General features: G+C 25.5%; 1 protein-coding gene across 2 annotated transcripts in view; it reads left to right on the forward strand.

The window, feature by feature from the left end:
• Positions 1-20054, forward strand: part of LOC100208378 (von Willebrand factor D and EGF domain-containing protein) — a 111441-nt gene that overhangs the window by 54702 nt on the left and 36685 nt on the right. For both annotated transcript variants that reach the window (XM_065795827.1, XM_065795828.1), the window contains 5 exons: positions 5896-6140; positions 8726-8815; positions 14772-15095; positions 16646-16783; positions 19637-19825. In XM_065795827.1, coding sequence (XP_065651899.1) covers positions 5896-6140; positions 8726-8815; positions 14772-15095; positions 16646-16783; positions 19637-19825 — 986 coding nt within the window. The remainder of the gene's footprint in view (positions 1-5895; positions 6141-8725; positions 8816-14771; positions 15096-16645; positions 16784-19636; positions 19826-20054) is intronic.

Consider the following 20054-nt stretch of genomic DNA (forward strand, 5'->3'; position numbering starts at 1 on the left):
TTTTTCATATCTTTTTTTTTTACATAACAATTTGACATTTATACAAATCATATTTATATGATATATGGGTGATGCTTTCAAAAGTTGTATCCAAACATGTAGTAAACTAATGCTATACTGTAAAGTTTTGGGGTAAAGGTTTGAGTTCGAATATTTCTGTGGTTTTAAATAACTGTACTTTAACAAAATCACTGGGAATAGCTTCACCATGTATGTATTTCAAATAAATTAATGTTATAAAAATCAATTAATGTTATAAGAAAAGTAGATTTGAATTTTTTTATAATTAGATGAAAAAATTGTTAATATAATTGTTTACCAAATCTGCCTTCAAAACCATAACAAATTGTCATCTTTGTATTGGTTTTAGTATTATTAAATGATTCCATGTGGTAAAAATGACTTCTTGTAATTGTACTATAGATCTTGTTAAATGTTCTAATAAATTTTTCAATGTTACTTGCATAGCAATATTGGAAATGGAGATACCATTCGGTCTGCAAGCTGATTCGCATGTCCAAATCACTTTGTAATTTGGATAAAAATTATAATTTCTAATAAAAGGTTGTTTTCTAATATTTTGAACTTGTTGTTTGCCTAAATTGGTATCAAAGATTAGTTCTAATGTTTCTTCAGCAGTATAAAATTTTGTTTCTTATTTTGGTGAAAATAAAGTTCATATAGACTTAGCTTTAATTCTTTCAAAGCCAATACTAAATCATGATTCTTTTGCTTACCTGCTGCTTGCAAGATGTTTTGCACATAATCTTGATATAATTCCAATGCTTCCAATCTTTTAATCCAGTTTTTCAGTATTGGTTGTAAATTGGTTGTCTAAAAGGTCTTGATGGAATTGACTGACTAAAAGATGTTAGTGGAATTGCACCATGAAATGTAATTTCTAACTTTAACCAATCTGAGTTGTTATTTTTTAAATCGGTCCATTATTCTTAGACATATTGCTTTTTTATGTTCAAACAAAAAACAAGAAATTTTTTTTAAAATATTATTGGTATTAGCTTTTATTTGATCATTTTTAACTATTTGATTGACAACATGCAAAAATAAATATATATAAAATCACTCATAACAAGCATTGCAAAGTCATAAAAATTTATTCAAAAGTTAATAAAGCTTACTTTTCAAATGTCTGTTGTACTAATGCTTTTTTACTCAAAATTTTATGTTATTAAGTTTTAAAATCTATTATATTAATTTATTTTATTAGTTAAGACATATGTTGGACATATGTTCAAGCAATGTTAGTCCAATGGTTCTAAAGTTGATGTACATTTTTTTCATGAGAAATTTCATTTTAGAATAAAGAAAAATCATAATTCAGTCTTTTTCATGTGCTGTGGTTGTCTTTTGTAATTAATTTAAACTTAATATAAGCCTAATTGTCCAATATTTAGTACATGCTCTATTTTCTAAGCATCTGCATCTTCTCGTATCCTCTTGGAAGTTCGGTTTGACACGGTACAAAACAATAATTTCCGTTTCATGGCGTATTTATAAAACAAAAAAATATCACATCGTTTTGTCTTGCATTTTTACGAAACAAGTAAAGCTTGTTTTGTACCGTATTTTTATGAAACAAGAAAATTTTGTTTCGTATCGTTATTTACGAAACTTCTTTTATAATCGTATCATAAATGCGCGTTTAATACTTACTAACTTAATGTTTTCTAAACGAAAGTTCAACTAAAAAGTATTAGCAATGTAATGGCATCATTTTCATAAGGTTTAGCGCATCTAAGAAAATTTGCAAATGTTAATACAACATTATTATTCAATAAAAAATGAAAACAAAGAAGTTGTCAACTGTAGGTAGGTTTTACTGTATTAATTTGTTAACTTTAAGTTCATCTAGACATAAATTATATATTTATATGTATTTAAACTCGCATCAAGAGTTTGCAATCTTTGAAATATTTCAAGTTCTATTATATAAAGGATAGAACCTACTAAATATACTAGATTATTGTGTTAATTTTCAATATTCCGCAAAACTAATTTTATTTATTGTTTAAAAATTTAATTTCTCCTAAAAATATTCTAGTTTTTAATAACTTTCAAAAATATTTTTTGAAATTTATCTAAAAAGTTATTTTAAAAACTGGCATTTTATGAAAATATCAATTTTTCATCTGACAGATGTAAACATTTTTGGAATTGATCTTATTAGTTAAACATTCAAAAAAAATTTGATTTTAGTCATCATTTTGATTGTTTCCTTCTTTTGACCAACATAGTTATTCTCAATCATATAATCAAGTCTATGAAAGCCACATGGAATTATTTCAGCAAGGTTACTGTGTCAGGTGTTAATTGTGGGGAATGTAAAAAGTGTCTAACTGGATGACGCATTCAGTAAGTTTCTAATTATTTTTCATCAAATAATGTTTTTCCTTGTAAAAAGAAAATTTTCATGATTAACACTGATTTTTAGTTTGTTTTTTTAGATCAACGATCACAGTTTGCAACACAAAGAGGCCTATCCAAAAGTATTAATAAAGGAATTATTGGGAAATATTCTTCCCAATCAGTCATCACCACTGATGGCTGGATCTCAAGGTCAGAGGATCCATACATGGCTCTTACTCTTCACTATATCAATAGTCAGTTTGAACTGAAGAAATATGTCCTCAACTTTGACAATTTTGTGGGAAGATACACTGGTTACCACATTAGCAAAGTAATCTTTGTTTTGTCGTAATAATTTGTGCTCTTAAAAATCAATTTTTTAGTGTAAAAAGAATTTTAAAAAGTAAAACTTATCTTTTTGCTAGAATAGCTTGTTTCTTGTAAGATATTGTTATTTATTGTAAGAATCATTATATTATTGTAAAACCCAATAATTCACAACAAACATCAATAAGTTCTATCAATAAGTTAATCTTAAAAATCATTACTTTATGTTAATTTTTGTTTAAGGCTTGGGATGAAATGATCCAAAAGTATCAGGTGTTGGACGCCCTGCCCAAGAAAGTCATTGTCCATGATGCGGCGGCAAACATGAAACACGCTGTGTCAAGATTGTGTGTTGTGTGCAGACCACCAACTAAACACTAGCCTACTTAATGCTAGCAATGAAGTGCAAGAAGTAAAAGACTGCATAGATATTGCCACACAACTAACTAGAAAAGTTCACAGATCCACCTTAGCTTGTCAACTTATTGAAAAAAAGTGTGTGTTGCTCTGTCTAAACTATGTTAAAATCATTACACCTGTAAAAACCAGGTGGAATTCTGAATAAACTGCTTTATACTGGAGTCAGTTCTAAAACTTAAAGATGTGTTGATTTCTCTTAGACAAAAAGATGCACTAAATAACAACCCACTACAGAACGTTATTCAAAGTGACAACAAATTTTCACTGATGGCTTCACTGATGCCAGTCTTAAAAAAATGAAGATTATGTCAGATTGCATGTCCAAGGAAACTGAACCAGTGCTTCATCACATGCTAACTATGCTTTATAAAACTGACAATTTTCTTCATAACCACATTGATATGGAAAACAGAGAAATAATTAATGCTTTTTGTAAAAAACTAAGTGAGCATTTACATAAATTCAATGAACATGGAAGATACAACCAACGCAGCCTTAGGAAACCTTCTTCATCCGTATTTAAATATTCATATAAAAATTGAATTGTTTTCCTTTTAGTTCTGTAAAAGTAAAAAGTTTATTGTCAAATTTTAAATTTATCGTGAAATATATTTATTATATATTAACATAAATTTAGAAGAAAGAATTCATTGTAAATTTAGTAAGTCTAAATAAAACTAATTTCTCGTAAAAATTTTAAATGTCTGCGTAAATTAGTACTATATAAAAGTAAATTACTTTTTTATTTTATGCTAACCCAATCTGTTGTAAAAATATTAGTATTGTTTCCATTAAAACTCAAAAACTTCTTGTTTGTCTGGTTTTTTACCGTTTCATTTTGGAAAAAGTTTAATATTATTTTGTTTTGTACCAGTTTTTACAAAACAAGAAATTTTTTATTCGATTTGCACCAAATTTTTCATGAAACAAGAAAATTTTTGTTTCGTTTTTTGCAAAATAGTATAAAAATTGTTTCGTTTTGTACTGGTTTTATCAAAATAATATTTTTTATCGTTTCGTCTCATTTTGTCTTGTACCGTTTTGAGATGCAGATGCTTACTATTTTCTATTTAACCTAATATTATAAAAAAACAAAAGTTTTTTTATACAATTAATCTTTAAAAACATTACAGCAATCAAAAGTATCACTTTACTTTACACCACTCAAAAATATTAATTGTTAAAAAAAACTTTGTTTTAAAGAATTATTAAATAAACTTTATGCTTGCTCACTGTAAACTCATCTGAGATTATATTATAACAAAATTACTTTCAGTTTCCCATTCTTTATACATGTTAACTGAGATTATATTATAACAAAATTACTTTCAAGTTCACATTCTCTATACATGTCAACTGAGATTATATTATAACAAAATTACTTTCAAGTTCCCATTCTCTATACATGTCAACTGAGATTATATTATAACAAAATTACTTTCAAGTTCACATTCTCTATACATGTTAACTTTGATCATAGTTCATCTGATGGAAGATTGTGTTGATCAACATTTTGTTCAACTAATTTTATTTCAAATAATGGATTTATAACTTTGCTCATTAACATTCAATACATCTAACTTTATATTTGTAGTAAGATTTAATTGATTTGTCACATTGACATGATTTAATAGCTTAACTTCAATTTAGTTGATCACAGGTTTCTCCATGTTAGAAAAACTTTGTAGCTGCTTCTTATTTTTTTGTTGTCTGTTTAAAAAATGTTTAAGTGTAGCTTTAAGAGCTTAATAGTTGTCATCAATTTTTTTGTGGTCTGTTTATGTTCACTAAGGGATGTTTTGGCATGTTCCCAGTTCCGGAATCCTCTTTTTTCACATATGCTGCTCTTTGATTTTTCAAAAAAAAAGCAAAGTACACAGTACATGCTTCCGTTTTTTTTTTTTAATCTGAAACCAACCGCGTAATACTTTTCTTCTTTAATTTCTCTTCTAAAGAACAGGCCTAAATGAGCTCGACGATTAGATTAATTTTGAAACAGTTTAGCTGCACCGTTACAAACTTATATATATATAAACTGATAAACTTTTGTTAAACTTGCCAATATTGTTTAATTTGTTTTATATGAACAAACAAAACAAATTTTTTTTGAAGCGTCAGCATGTCACTTTTTTTAAATAAATACATGCTGACTTTTCAGAAAATTTTTTGTAACATTGACTTTTTGTTGCTCAAATAAGATCCTTCATCTTCAAACTTTTTTTGATTACATCAGACATATTAATTTCTACTGCACAAGGAACTTGTTTAACAGTTTTTAAAAAAATTTCTTATTGCATTTCGAACAGTACAAAAAAGTAAAATACATAGATATTTTGAAAATGCAGAACCTTTATTCTAAAATGGAAATGGTATATGACTTTTTAACCTTTATTCTAAAAGGAAATGATATATGACTTTTTTAAAAATTTGTTGGTAATTTTGCTTATAGTAGTATTGGTAATACTACTATAAACAAAATATATTTTACCTCCATGATAGTTATTTACCTCCAAGTTAATAATTTCAAAAATAAAATTTAATTGGAACTTAAAACTTTTTACATTATTCTTGTTATAGTTATTTAAAGTTTTTACAACTTTTCCAAAGTTTGGTTTATAACCCTTTTTGTGTACTTTCTTGTGTACTTTTTATAACTTCTTTAAAGTTTGGTTTTAAACATTTTTTATGTACTTTTTAGTATTTTTTTGGAGGCCTTAATTTTTTTTATGGAATACTGCTTTTATCTTTTATCTTTATGTATGTTAGTTTTTTTTTTTATAGAAAACTTTCCAAAGATAGATAAGGATCCAGTAGTCACTGTTGGTGTAAACAACAAACGAATAAGGTTCGTTTGCGAATTCCACACTGTAAAAGAAAGTAATGCGCGATATGAAGTGACATGGTTTCAAGGGCCTTTAGAAGAGCAAATTAAAGGTCCTGAAATTTTTACAAGTGATCAGAATAAAAGCTTTCTTCAAAATACTAATAAATATGGAGAGAATTGCACATTTCACATGGGTTATAATGTAAGCTAATGTTTATAGTTAACTTTGTTTCAGGTGACTCTTAATTGAAATAAAGATCAAATTAAAAATATGTTTTAAAGTGATTCCCAAGTGCTGAAACAAGTTATGTTTATTTTGTAAATAAATATTAGAAAATAAATTTTGTGTTCAATAAATTTACCAAAACAAGTTATTTATTGAGATATTAACAAAAAATATTTATTTTGCCATTATACTTCCGGTTGAGAGGTAATATTTATAAATCGGCATAGTTTTTTCTGTTGTAAGATATCTGGTTTGAATAAAAAATGTACTTACCGCAGAGTTTTTTAAATGATTTACACAATTACACAATTAGATTAGGTTTTCCCTATTTATAAAAAGTGTTCGCGCTATATTAAGCATTTTAGTTTAACTTGAGACTTTTGGAAAAATTAAAATGAAATTAAATGAAGAATACCGCTTTTCTATATTGTTTTTCTATATTTTTATTTCCATTAAAATATTTTATTTTCATATACTGTGAAATAAAATTAATTTTCTCTATTTCTAGAATTTATAAATATGAGATATACAAATTTTTTTACATATCTCATATTTATAAATAAATTACATATCTCCTAATTATAAAAAAAAAAAAATTACATATCTTATATTTACATAACATGTAGTTATAGCATTATTATTAGTTTTGTTGTTAAAATGAAATAAATCTACCCAGTGGGCACAAGGCATGTTTAAGACATCTAAAACATGTATGTTTTAGATGTCTTAAACATGTATGTAAGCATTAACAAATATTTCAAGGTCTAAAATATGTCTTGTGCCCACTTTGAAATTTTATTAGATTATTATACATTTTAAAAGAGGTTAAGAATTAAAGGCAATCTACTACATTAAATTAATTGCAGATGGGAAAACCCAAACATAACATTTATAAATCGAGTTTAAGTTAATTGAAAGAACTTTTTTGTATTGATGTCATTTATTAATTACAATAGCACATAATTCAGACCAGTATTTTTATAAAAGAAATCAAAATACCAGTGCTTACCTTAGAAAAAACAAAAATGGCATTAAAAATTAAAAAAATAAATTAAAGTTTTTTGCTAATATTCTGATAAATAATTTTTGTAATAAATTGTTTTAATTAACATAAAACTTAATTTTATAAGGATTATTTAAGATATGAACACAATTTGTTGGCACTTGTTGATCACTTTAAAGGAGTTTTTGCTTTGAAATGAAAGTTAAACAATTTTTTAAAGTTTAAATAAATTTTAAAGTTCTATCGTTAAAATGTTTTATGTAAAAACCTAACATATGCCAAAAATTTTGTTATGAATCTAAAATTAAAAATATCATCATTGAAAGCACTCAATATTAAGTACAATAAACTTTTTTCAAAGCATTTTTATAAAACTTTTACATAAAAACTTTTTAAACTTTTATATGGACATATAACACATGATAGTGGTAGAGCCCTTGCTTCTTAAGCAAGAAGTTCCGGGTTTGATCTTCACCATGTCCCTGGTAGTACCCCGCTCAATTTGTTTTTACGCGCTGTGGCCTTCTTTCTTTTTAAAGTGGCTTTTTTATTGTTTTTTATTAATAAATTAATTTCTTAGACTACTAGATTTTTATTTCAAGTGAATCTTAATTGATCATAAAGTTCAAGTTGTATATTTTAAATGTATATATTTATTTTAAATATATTTTAAATTGTCATCAAATTATTATCTAATATAAAGATTTTTCGATCTTATTACTGATTAAACAGATATTAACAGATTATAATAAAGATAATAATGATTTAAGAATTTTGGATGGTTAAAAGTAGAAAGAGAAATATTATAAGGTTAAGCATGCTAAATCTTCTTTAAAAAGCTCTGTGTCAAACTCACACAAATATGTAACAGCAGTAGTAGCGTTAAATTGATCATTAATTATAAGCAATTATATCATGCTATTTTTTTTTTAAATTGATATTTAATCATTGTTTTTGGTGTGAATTGTAAAAAAAAAAAATTTTATTAACTCACGTTTTTAAAATAAATAAATTTCCTGCTGTTTTTTTAAACAAAATCTCATCTTACATTTCTTTAACTGCAAATATGTTTTATGCCTAATTACTACTGTTTTAAATTTGTTATGCATATCTGTACTTTTCTTGTTATGCATAACTTTGTTACACATATCTGTTTTTCAAACAGAATCCAATCTACTTCTTATAATCAATTGTTTTTTAAATATTGTTACCTGCATAGATATTTAATGTTTTTTTTAATAATGTTATCTACTCCAAATATATCTGTCTTTTACTTAACATTTTTTCATTCAAATAATCTAATGTCAAGATCATTAACTCAAAAAAGTTCACTAACATATATCATTATTAATAATATAAAAATATTTCCTTACTTTACTACATTTGATATTTTAAATTCTGCACAACTCTTAAAAAGAAATCATTGTGCCTTTGGTTTATTAAAACTTTTTTTACAAAGCTTGCTTTTTTTAAACTTGAAACTCAAGTTGTTATACATTAAAAGTACAATTATATATAATTATTTAACTTTATTTTCTTTTTAAATTATTTTACTTAGATTTATTGCAAAGTTCAATCATATTACATTGAAAATAAAGAAATAAAAAGTCGATATAGGAAAAGTAATGAATTCTTTGCAGGATTTCAGGTATTTTCTTGGAATGTTTTTGTTTAACTATGCTTTTTTGAGTAATGTCTTTCTTTTTTTAAATTATTTTTATGTTTAGAAGAATTTTTGTTGGCAGTTGCAATAGCATTTTATTGTAAATTCTGAGTTCATTCAACTCCTAAATAGTTGTTTTAAAATGTTTTATTTCTATAATTAATGTTTTTTACTGTAATTTAAAAATCTTTACACTTTAATATAAGGTCATTTTTTTAATCTTCACCTTTGTACTTTCCTTGAATAAAAATTGTAGTTGAGAGTATAATGGCATTGAAAATAATAATCAAAAAAAAATATAATAATTGAGCAATTATTACAATTAAGTTCTGCCCAACTTCTCTCAATCCAATGTTATCACACTTTGGTCTGTGAAGCTCAATAGTTCAAAATGTTAATTCATTTTAATTGCTCATACTCAATAATTCTGAGCTGAAATCTTTCAACAGAGAAGTTAGCCACATGGTATATAGTGCTCCAGTTCTTACTTTATGTAGTCTTGTGGCAAAAAAAAATTTAAAGTTATATGAATAAATAAAGTTATATATGAACAAATAATAAAAATTTAATTTCAAGTTATATATGAACAAATATCTTAAAATATTTAGGATCAAATGTTTTGTATTTAAAACATGTGTAGATTTTTTTCATCTTCATTTTTTTCATCACTTCGATTTACAAGTTGCAAAACATTTTATTAAGTTTTCATTTAAAAAAAGTTGTGTTATAAAGCAGGGGTTATAAGTTTTTATTTATTTGGGTTAAATAATTATAAACATGGATATTTTTTAATTATAATTCTATAACAAATAACATTATTTAATTCAATGCAATCATTTATTTTGTTAAATTTGAATATTATAAAGACAAAAAAATAATTTTAATTTGTTTTTATGTGAAATTTACCTGACTTTTAGAGACTATCATTTAAGATTATAAATAAGTTTCCATTAATTTTCTGGTTTTTATTAATTGACACTCTTCGATTGATGCGTATAAAAATTTTAGGAAAAGAAAAAGTGCCATCTTAGGTAAAAAATGCTTTGCGTTGGGAAGACTTTTCTATTGATACGTATAAAAATTTTAGGTAAAGAAAAGAGGTAACAAATGTTACCTTATGTTATCTTTCCTAAATTTTAGGAAAAGTAAAAAGATAACAAATGTGGTAAGGTAACACATGGTAAGGGTAACAAATGCTTTGCATCGGTAATCAATAAAATCTTAATCCGACTCATTTTAATGACCTATAAATTTTTAATTAAACTCTTCAATCAACTGATTTTTCTAGATTTTTATCCATCATTTTTTGATCAACAGGCAATTTAATTTGTGATGAAAGCAACTTTTGGTCTCAGTGTTGTTATATTAGTGTTTGATATATAGTGAAAACAATTGTCTTTTTTGTTTAAGATTTCCAAGTTGTGGTTTTTTAACTTATCTAGCCATCTAGCTGTATCTATTCTATACCTTTCTATTTAACATCTTTTGTGTTTTGAATTTTTGTGTTTTATCAATGTTTCTGAAATAAAAATATCACATGATTTTTCGAACTGGAATGAATTATTGTTTAAACTCAAATGGCTGGTCATTATCAAAGTTTATTACATAATGACAAACATTAAAAGTTATGAAAAATATGTTTAAAAAAAGTTTCTAGGGTGTAGTTAGATTTATTTCATATATTTTCTAGTTGGAATTGCACCAGATATAATCAAACATGAAAAAAATTGTTTTAATTGCTTTGAAATTTAATAAAAAAACAGAAATAATAAATTTTTTTTAACATTTTACATAAAATGTTGCTTGCTTGTTTTTATTTTTAAAAAAGTGAATAAAAATTTTATTTTACCTTTAAAAAAAACTTTTAGATTTTAAATACTTCATTGCATATCTCAAAAACTGGAGATTTGGTAATACTAAACCATAAGCTAATTGGAACCTACATATAATTAACTTTGATTAGATACGTTGCATATGTTCTTCAATGTTTACATATCAAAAATATGTTTATATCAATGTTCACATTTCAAAAAATTGAGCACTGCATACTCTTATACGATTCTTTTTTTTCTATAAATCTCCATTGGCATCAAAGTTAAAAATTTTCAGAGGGCAAACCATTGCCATAATTATATTGTTTGTATTAACATTGTGAAGTTGGTTATAACTTTATGTCCTCACTGGCATCATAACAAACACTGATAAGATACAGGAATTTTTTTGTTTAAAAATTTGTGATTTTGTTAGACTTTTTTAAGGTAGAGTTAACTCCAACATGCGACTTAAAAAGGGAAGTTTTTCTTAAGAGAGTTATCAAATTTTGAAAGGCTTGAATTTTTTTTTAGCTTAGGTAAACATCCATTTTGTTTTTTAGCAATTTTCTTGCTAGTTATATGCCGATCTTCTCAACAGTGAATCATAGCAGCAGGGATGGGGAGTCCCAAATAAGACACTGCCTTTGAAGTCAGAGAAGGTCCAAAAACAAATAGTGGCTTATGGACTACTTTTAGGAAAAAAATTACAACTTTAAGGTTAAAAGAAAAATTAGTTTTTAACCAAGAGCTTTTGTATATAATGGCATCAAAGACTCTAGGAGTCTAAAAAACAATATCTTCCAAGTTTTTTTGCAATCATAAGTCACTCAAAACTTTTAATGCTCCTGGACACTACTGAAATCTTTTTTGGACTCCACATCCCTGCTTATCAGGTTGCAGCAGAGTTCTTAGTTGATATTTGTGTATTTTTTCAAGCGGCTGCATGTTAAAAACATAAACCTCTATCACTTCAATATTGTTGATTTAAATTCAAAGTTTATTTACATTTTCCCAGAGTTTATCTGCTCTTTGAGTTATTGACTTAGAATATTTTGAGTTAGCTTTGAAAAATTAAGGCTTTAAATTGTTCAACTTGAACAATAGAATTATTAAATTTAATTTAATGAAGATAAGTTAAGTCAAGATGATTACTACAACAGACAAATGAAGAAATAAAACAGGAATAATAATGATGACTTGAGCCTCGATGACTTGTTGTGGCTTCCTTGGTCCTAAGGCCAAGGAAGCCACAACAGTCATCGAGGCTACTTTCCTTTTTTTTATTGTTGTTATAACACTATCTTAATTTTCTTAATTAATTAACTATCTTAATTTTCCTTTACAAACAAGGCCACTGCTCAGAGGAACAAGTTGAGTGTTTTACTTCGAGGCACCTGGTGGAGATCAAACTTAGTGCTTCTTGCTTCCAAAGTAAGTAAGCTTCCAAAGTAGACCTTTATGCTAACAAAGCAAATGCTCACCACCACATCATTATTATTCATTATTATTCCTGTTTTATTTCTTCATTTGTCTGTTGTAGTAATCATCTTGACTTAACTTATCTTCATTAAATTAAATTTAATAATTCTATTGTTCAAGTTGAACAATTTAAAGCCTTAATTTTTCAAAGCTAACTCAAAATATTCTAGAAAGGTTTTACAAAATTTAGTTTTGATGATTAGTGTGTTATTATCTGAATTAATTGAAAATATTCATTTTTAACAATTATATTTGTTTGGTTATTTAATATGTGCTCGTCAATCTTGATACATTTTGCAACAAACTTTGAATAATTTAGTTGGTTAAAAAGATTAAATATATATGTTAAAACTAATTTAGAATTTTTATCAAGTTTTTCAGTATCCTCCAATTATTACTATTCTCTGATTCTTTTAAACACTATGAAAAAAGTTAGTACTGAACTAATATTTTTGTCTAAAATTATTTTAAAAAGTTTTGGTTTTGTGTAGAGACTTATCTTGAAGAGAGAAGGCATAAACAAAGTAAAATATGCAAATCATGATCAACATTTGCATAGATTACAAAATAAACATCATTAAAACATTTTAACAATAGTTTTATGGACATCTTGGTATTTAACTTTATACTATTGAGCACCAAGCAGATAAATTTGTTGACATTCATCAAATGTATATATACATATATATATAAGAAGCTGAAAAGTATTATGACCTCCTCTGATATCACTAGCTCTTTCCTATTATTCTTTAAAAAATTATAAAAATAGTAAGTGATTAGTGACGGTCAATGCTACAAACATTAAGTATATTACCAGTTTGTCTTATTAAAGTTTAAGTTTTAATAAGAAACATTACCAGGAATGCCAAGTCCCAAAAAGAACTCTGGATTTAAAAGTCAAAAAAAAATTATTCCTTCCCAGTTTATGGTATCTAGGCACAGTTTGCCAATTTTGACCTAATCCATAATATGTGGACCAAAAATATGGCAATATGTCCTATAATCTAGAGACACTCATGGTTCATTTGACATTAAAATTAAAATCTGGTTACATCGTCCAAGAAAGAATATTAAGTTTAAAGTTAGATAGTCTTTAACATTTTTTACATAAAAAATAAGCCAGTTGAATAAAATACCTACCTGGCTAAATACCTATCTATGTTCCATTTAATGACATAAATGTGATTTTTCATAGATTTTACATTTTCTTGTTAAAATAGAACCATTTTGGTAGTTTTTGTTCAAAATGTTTTGTTCCTATTTAAGGCTCAAACATAGCAACTAGAAAGCAAATTTTTTGTGCTGTTTTTAGCATTGTCAGTTTCCATCAAAATGAAACAAATAGCATTACAACTTTTAAAACTGTATAAGGACATAGAGCGTTCAAAGGGTTTGCAGTGCCTCAAATAATTGCTCACTAAAATGACCAAGCCTAGTGTTCTACATTTTGATAAACTCTTTGACGTGGTGGAAAACAATGTAAACTTTTGAAATCACTGTGATAGGCAGAATTATGATGGATTCTTGAAATGCATCAGTGTGAACCTTAAAATCTAGGGACAGATTGTTTCCAAAGCAAGAATGAACAAGACTTTGAAATTGTTTGCTTTGACAAAATTCATGGCAGGAGCAACTTGATGTTTGGTCTCAAGCTCACTCAAAAGATCTGTATGATTGAGAAGCTTTACACATTCATTTCTGGCAAACTATTCACTGTGGTAAGGTTGAATGTTCAAATACAACTTTCAAGGTCATTCACTTGCTTGTTCCCAGATTCTCTCAAGACCCATGTAAAGATGATTCACTACCTCAAGCAAAAGGTGATTTTCATGAAAATCTCCACCTTTTGCAATTTATGTGAAAACCTTTTAAAATGTTTGAAAAGCATAATACAAGTGTATTTTGTTTTAAAATGTCATTGGCAGTGAATAAAAAAACTTATTTAAACCATTAGCTCAATAACTTTCAGATCAATTTTGTTTGACTTGTCAATATCCATTGAATAGTATGTTAGTTAAGTGAGCTTTTGCATTAATAAATGGCATTAAGGGCATGGTGAGATTCATTCTCTGCACGAGGGCGGCAAGTAAGTTTAAGCTCCAAATTTAAATATCTAGTAGCTTTTGTATTTGTAAATTAAAAAAAAGAGGAACAAACTTATACAAATTTATGTAAATATAATAATCCCTTTTTATGTTTTATGCAAATAAAACATGAAATACACATTTCATTGCAGGTTTCTATTTCTGATTTATGTTTATTTATTTTTATGTTGCTATTTTTGGTAGACTTTATTAGCAAATATAGTTTACCAACAGTATTTTTGATTGTCTTTATCTATATAACACTAAATCTGAGCCTGACATAGGTTGCTTTTTTTTTTACTTTGATTGGAATTTTGAACCATTTGGGAATTCCACATTATATGTGATCCCAACAGGCTGGCTAACACCTTGAATATAGAAGTGCATGATGCAGCACATCTTTGTTGAGAATTTTTAATTAAAAAAGTGAACATTTATATTTTCAAGTTTAAAAAAGTTTGTATTGATTAATGTTTTCTGCTAAATTGTCTGCTAATATTATTGTGAGATAATAGAAAATTTCATTTAAAACAGAAAGTTCAAACTAAAATTTTTTTATTTTAGGTAAATCCGAAGGTATTGGTACTTTCAGAGAAAGAAGGTCCTGTTAATATCACTGTTAGATCAACAGTACCTATTGTATGTGGAGATGGAACTGAAAAGTGCAGAGTCCTCATTGAGATGGGTCAAACAACTACTGACCATTTTGTAGATCACTGTACATTGCAATTTAAACCTGGTCCAGCCGGACAGACAAAAGGAGTTGAGGTGGTTGCTAAGCGAGACTTTGTGGATGATGGGAATCAGCGTATGTTTTTGAAATTGTTTATTCCAGACCATATAGATCCAGTGGATTGGAGTTGTCATAAACAAATTACTGATGTTGAGGTAATTGTTTTTTTACACACAAAAAAAAATCAAACGTTAGGTTTAGGGTGACTTGTTGATTGCGTATTTTTTTAAATAAAAATGGTTATTCAAGAAAAGCTTAATAAAAGTTTCATTACATTTTCATTTTGTCAAAACTCTCAAATGACATCATAAACCCTTTATAAACTGAAAAACAGTGCTAACATTTTATTATATCTACTTAAACAAATTAAAGGAGAAATAAACCCAGTCTTGTGCATAAATTAATTTGTATAAAAAAGTTCTATTGTTAATTTGTACATTCATTAGATATTTTTTATAACTAAAGCAACTATAACAGAGTTCTAAGTTATTATTTTATCAAGGGCAGGATTGAAAAGTCTTTTTTTTCAAAAGGAATGAGGAAGCCCTTAACTATAGCAGAGTTTTAAGTTATTATTTTATCAATTATAACAGAGTTAAGAACCTAAAATTAGGCATAGAACTGAGAATGACGAGATGCTAAGAAAATGAGAACAAACAAAAAAGCTGAAATGTTTTTTAGTAATATCTTTATAAATACTTTGGTTTTGGTAAGTTTAAGTTAATATAAAATCCTTTTTTTTAATTTTTATATACAAAATAATATCAACTTGTCTAGGCACTTAAGAATCCCTAGGAACTTATTGAATGTTAAATCACCCATTTTATCAATTATGAATCATCTTTATTGATTATTTTTGATACTTGATATTCTTTTACTTAAAAGCTTCTTTAATTTTTTATTTATTCTTTTCTTTTCCATTCAAAATGTAAAAAATCTTAAAAGAAATATACTGAAAAACATGAATATTTTTGATATAATAAATATCCTTCATACAAAGATTGCACATTTCCTCAAGTGATATATATATATATATATATATATATATATATATATATATATATATATATATATATATATATATATATATATATATATATATATATATATATATATATATATGTGTATATATATATATATATATATATATATATATATATATATATGTATGTATATATATATATATATATATATATATATATATATATATATATATATATATATATATATATATATATATATATATATATATATATATATATATATATATATATATATACTAAAACATTAACAGGTAGCTAATGATTGCAGATGGTTTAAGCTATGATTTCATTAGTAATTTTTCTTGCAGGGCTAAAATCATTAATACACTAAAATATTGTATTAAAACCTTCATTAAAAACTTTTGAAAAATTAAATTAATCATTTCAAAAATGTTTTTTATTTGTAGAACAAAAAAGTTCATAGTTGTGATATGCTAAGATAATGGGAAAGAAAATATTATATTAGTTAGGAAAATTAAAGTAGAAAGAAAATAGGTGAAATAGAGTAAAGCAAACACAATCCATTTTTCAAAAATTTTATATGGTTTTATAAATATTTTATATAAGATTTTATAAAAATTATACAAATTTTATATGGTTTTATATATATTTTATATAAGGTTTAATATATATTTTATATATATTTTATATATATATATTAGATAAGAACGATTGATGTTAAAACAGCACGATGCACATCTTCTGGAGATCCTCATTTTACAACATTTGATCGGTTTTACTACAGTCATTATTATGTTGGAGATTATGTTTTAGTTCAAAGTACAGCACGAAAGTTTAAGGTAAAAAGATATTTTAATTAAAAAAAAATTATGTAATTAAGATATTGTTGATACGTAAAAAGCTGTTGTCAAATTGTGACTGATCATATATCATAGTCTAATTACGGTATTTTATTATAAACATAAAACAAAATATTTATTGCACCAATTTACAACAGTACACAGTAATAAAATTAACTAATAAGCAAACTTGTATACAGGAAAAAATTAATTTGAATAATATTGGTTTATAATAATATGTAAAACATAGAACTACCATGTCTTATATTATGGGTCCTAACCATTAGTACAACATATTATGAAAAATGATATAATTCAATAATAATAAAGTTGAGTTAAGATCTTAACGTTAAGTTAATAATAAACTTGAATAATAAACTAATGTTTATAAATAATTCAATAATAATAAAGTTCAATAAACTTGAGTCAATATAAAAGTAATTTTGAAAATCTGTTCCACTAAAAAAAAAAATATTAAATTTATTTTCAGCCTCAAAAAATTATTTTATAAATAAAAAAAGATAAAGAAACTTGTTGAAAAGTATGAAATTTAAGATGAATGTATTTATTCTAAGTGTATTTAAAATTACACACATATTGTGTAGATATTAACATGATATTATCTTACAGAGTAAAAAGCTGTTCGACAACTTAGTTATACCTCCGGGAATCCATGATAGATAAAACACCTGTACATGGGTATATCTCTAAGTTATGACTCAAATACACACTTTTTCTAATACACACCCAGAACCAGTGTATAAACCCATAGCGACTCAGATTGTGTTATGATTTAGAAGGTGATATTTGTAATAGTTATAAAAATCAAATAAGCAATTTGTGATAATAAAAGCATTATGCAATAATAAGAAAATATAAGTGTGTAACCAATTACTACTTTCATTGATATCACCCCAAAAAAATTTTATTTAACACCCATTTGGCTAAATTTTATCTAGTCTTATTACACTATTTAGTTTTATTTTAAATTTAATATTTGATATCCGCTGTTTATTTTATTGATATTATTTAAATGCTGGTTTTTATATTATTTTTAAGCTATATTATCTCATATTGTTTACTCAACTTTATTTTAATTTTCACATGCACAATTTTTGTTTTTTATTATTATCCAGAGTTTCTTATATCCTTCATTACATTTTTTAACTCTTTACATTGGCTTGTAACATTTTCAATGGATTTTGTGCAATATCTACTTCACTATCATATATTAATAATTTTTTTGATAACTTAAGGTTGTGAGGTTTACTCATTTTCATACACTTTTTATTGGTTATTATAATTGAACGAGGTATATATGACAGCGTTAGAGTTTATTGAAGACTCTATTGTGTTTTTTTGATTTTTAAAATTTTTCAATAAGGTATTTTGCTTACTGATTGTCTTGGGTTTATTTATGCTAAAAGTACCTATTTGGTTTTAATTCTCTTAAAAAAATATTTATTAGTATTTTTGTTCGCATACTTACTTATGTTGTTTTAGTTTAATTTTGATGTTTCTATTTAAAAAATTTTTTTTCATATTTTGTTCCAATGGTATGGTAAGTGATTTTATTTAATTATTTTTATTTTTATTTTACAGTAGATCTACCCTTTCAATATCATATCATCAAAAAAATATTATTGCTTTATAAATTTGGGTATGGTTCCCTTTTTGCTATTTGTAATGAGTCCTTTTTTTACTGCTGTATAGAAGTCACAGAGTGAAGCTTAAGTGGCAATGATAAACTAGTTATTAGTGCTGATCCTCATAGAAACACCAGTAATAATAGATGCAACTCTGAGGAGTCATTTATTACTTAACCACTACACAAATTATGTTTACATAACACATTAGCATTAAAGTTTTTTTTCCATTCTTAAGCCTTACATTGTTGTATGCACTGTCAAAATATGCTTTGTTCGAAAAATAATTCTCCTCTATTCTAAAGTATTTCATTTTTCTCTCAGGCGTTTACTGCTCATGTGAGACCATTTGGCAAATTTATATGCCAAAGTTTTTAAATAAAAGTTGTTTTGTTTATTTTCAGCTTTAAAAAATTATTTTATAAATTAAAAAAGATAAGTTAGCTAAAAGTTTTATATATAAAATATATAGTTTAAGATGAATATATTTATTCTAAGTGTATTTAAAATTCCACACTAAAACTATAGATCTATTTTAATAATAATAAATCTTATAATTTTCCCATGGTTGTACAACAAATACAGTTTAAAAAATTGCTATTCAATTGTTTATATTTTACATAACAAATTTATTTTTATATAAACAAACAATCAGATAAAATATTGTATATTTATTATAAATGTTTAAAATTTCATACCAAAACAAAAGATCTTTGAGCTTCTTCTTTGGTGCCTTAAATGTGTGAAGTTAGTTGGCATTTAAAGCATCTATCAAAATTTGATTGCGTTTAAACTTTTGATCAAATAGTATAAATAAGATTTCTACTTAAATCAAAATTTTTTATGAGTTGCTTATTTTTATAAATTGGTTATAGAGTTAAAACTTCATAAAACAATGGTAAAAAGATGTATTATCATGGTTCAAAGAGGTGCTCCTGAGACAATTTTTAAAGTTATATTTATCTATTTTTATGAAATTCAATAAAAATGTTTAATTGCGATTTTTTGCTTTAATCAAAACTAAAAAAAAAATCGGTTTCAAAAAGGCTCAGATTATCCTTATGATCTGAGTTGCTAAAATTTTATAACTAAAATATAAATATAAAGTAATTTTTGTTTAACTGTTTAATAATTCTAATTGGTGACTTCAAGTTTGATAATTTCAATTCATTAATTTTGACATTTTTATATATGCTATTTCTTATAGGTTCATGCTCGAACTTTTGCTTGCAGCCAATCAGTTTCTTGTAATTGTGGTGTAGCGGCACAAGAAGGTGATGACGTGATTGTGATCGATATGTGTAGAGACAATGTACCTAGAGCTCGTTTTGCTAGTAAAGTAGATCCTCAATCAGGAACATCATTAACAAGAGATAATAATGGAAAAACATTCTTGGTAATAAAAGTTTTCTTTAACAACATATTCCTAGCTTTTTTGTTTGACTAGTTGCAAAAGTCAAAAAAATTTGTACCTACATAATTTAATCTTAGTTTACATTTAATTTAGGGTTGGCATTCAGCAATGCTGACCTAACTGCTGACATTAAAGTGTTTAAGGTCGGCAAAATATTGGCGACCTTGTTTCTATATTTCATGGTAAAAAAATTTATCGTTGACCTGTAATA

The sequence above is a fragment of the Hydra vulgaris genome, chromosome 04, assembly GCF_038396675.1.
Source record: "Hydra vulgaris chromosome 04, alternate assembly HydraT2T_AEP".
In the NCBI taxonomy this organism is placed as follows: domain Eukaryota; kingdom Metazoa; phylum Cnidaria; class Hydrozoa; order Anthoathecata; family Hydridae; genus Hydra; species Hydra vulgaris.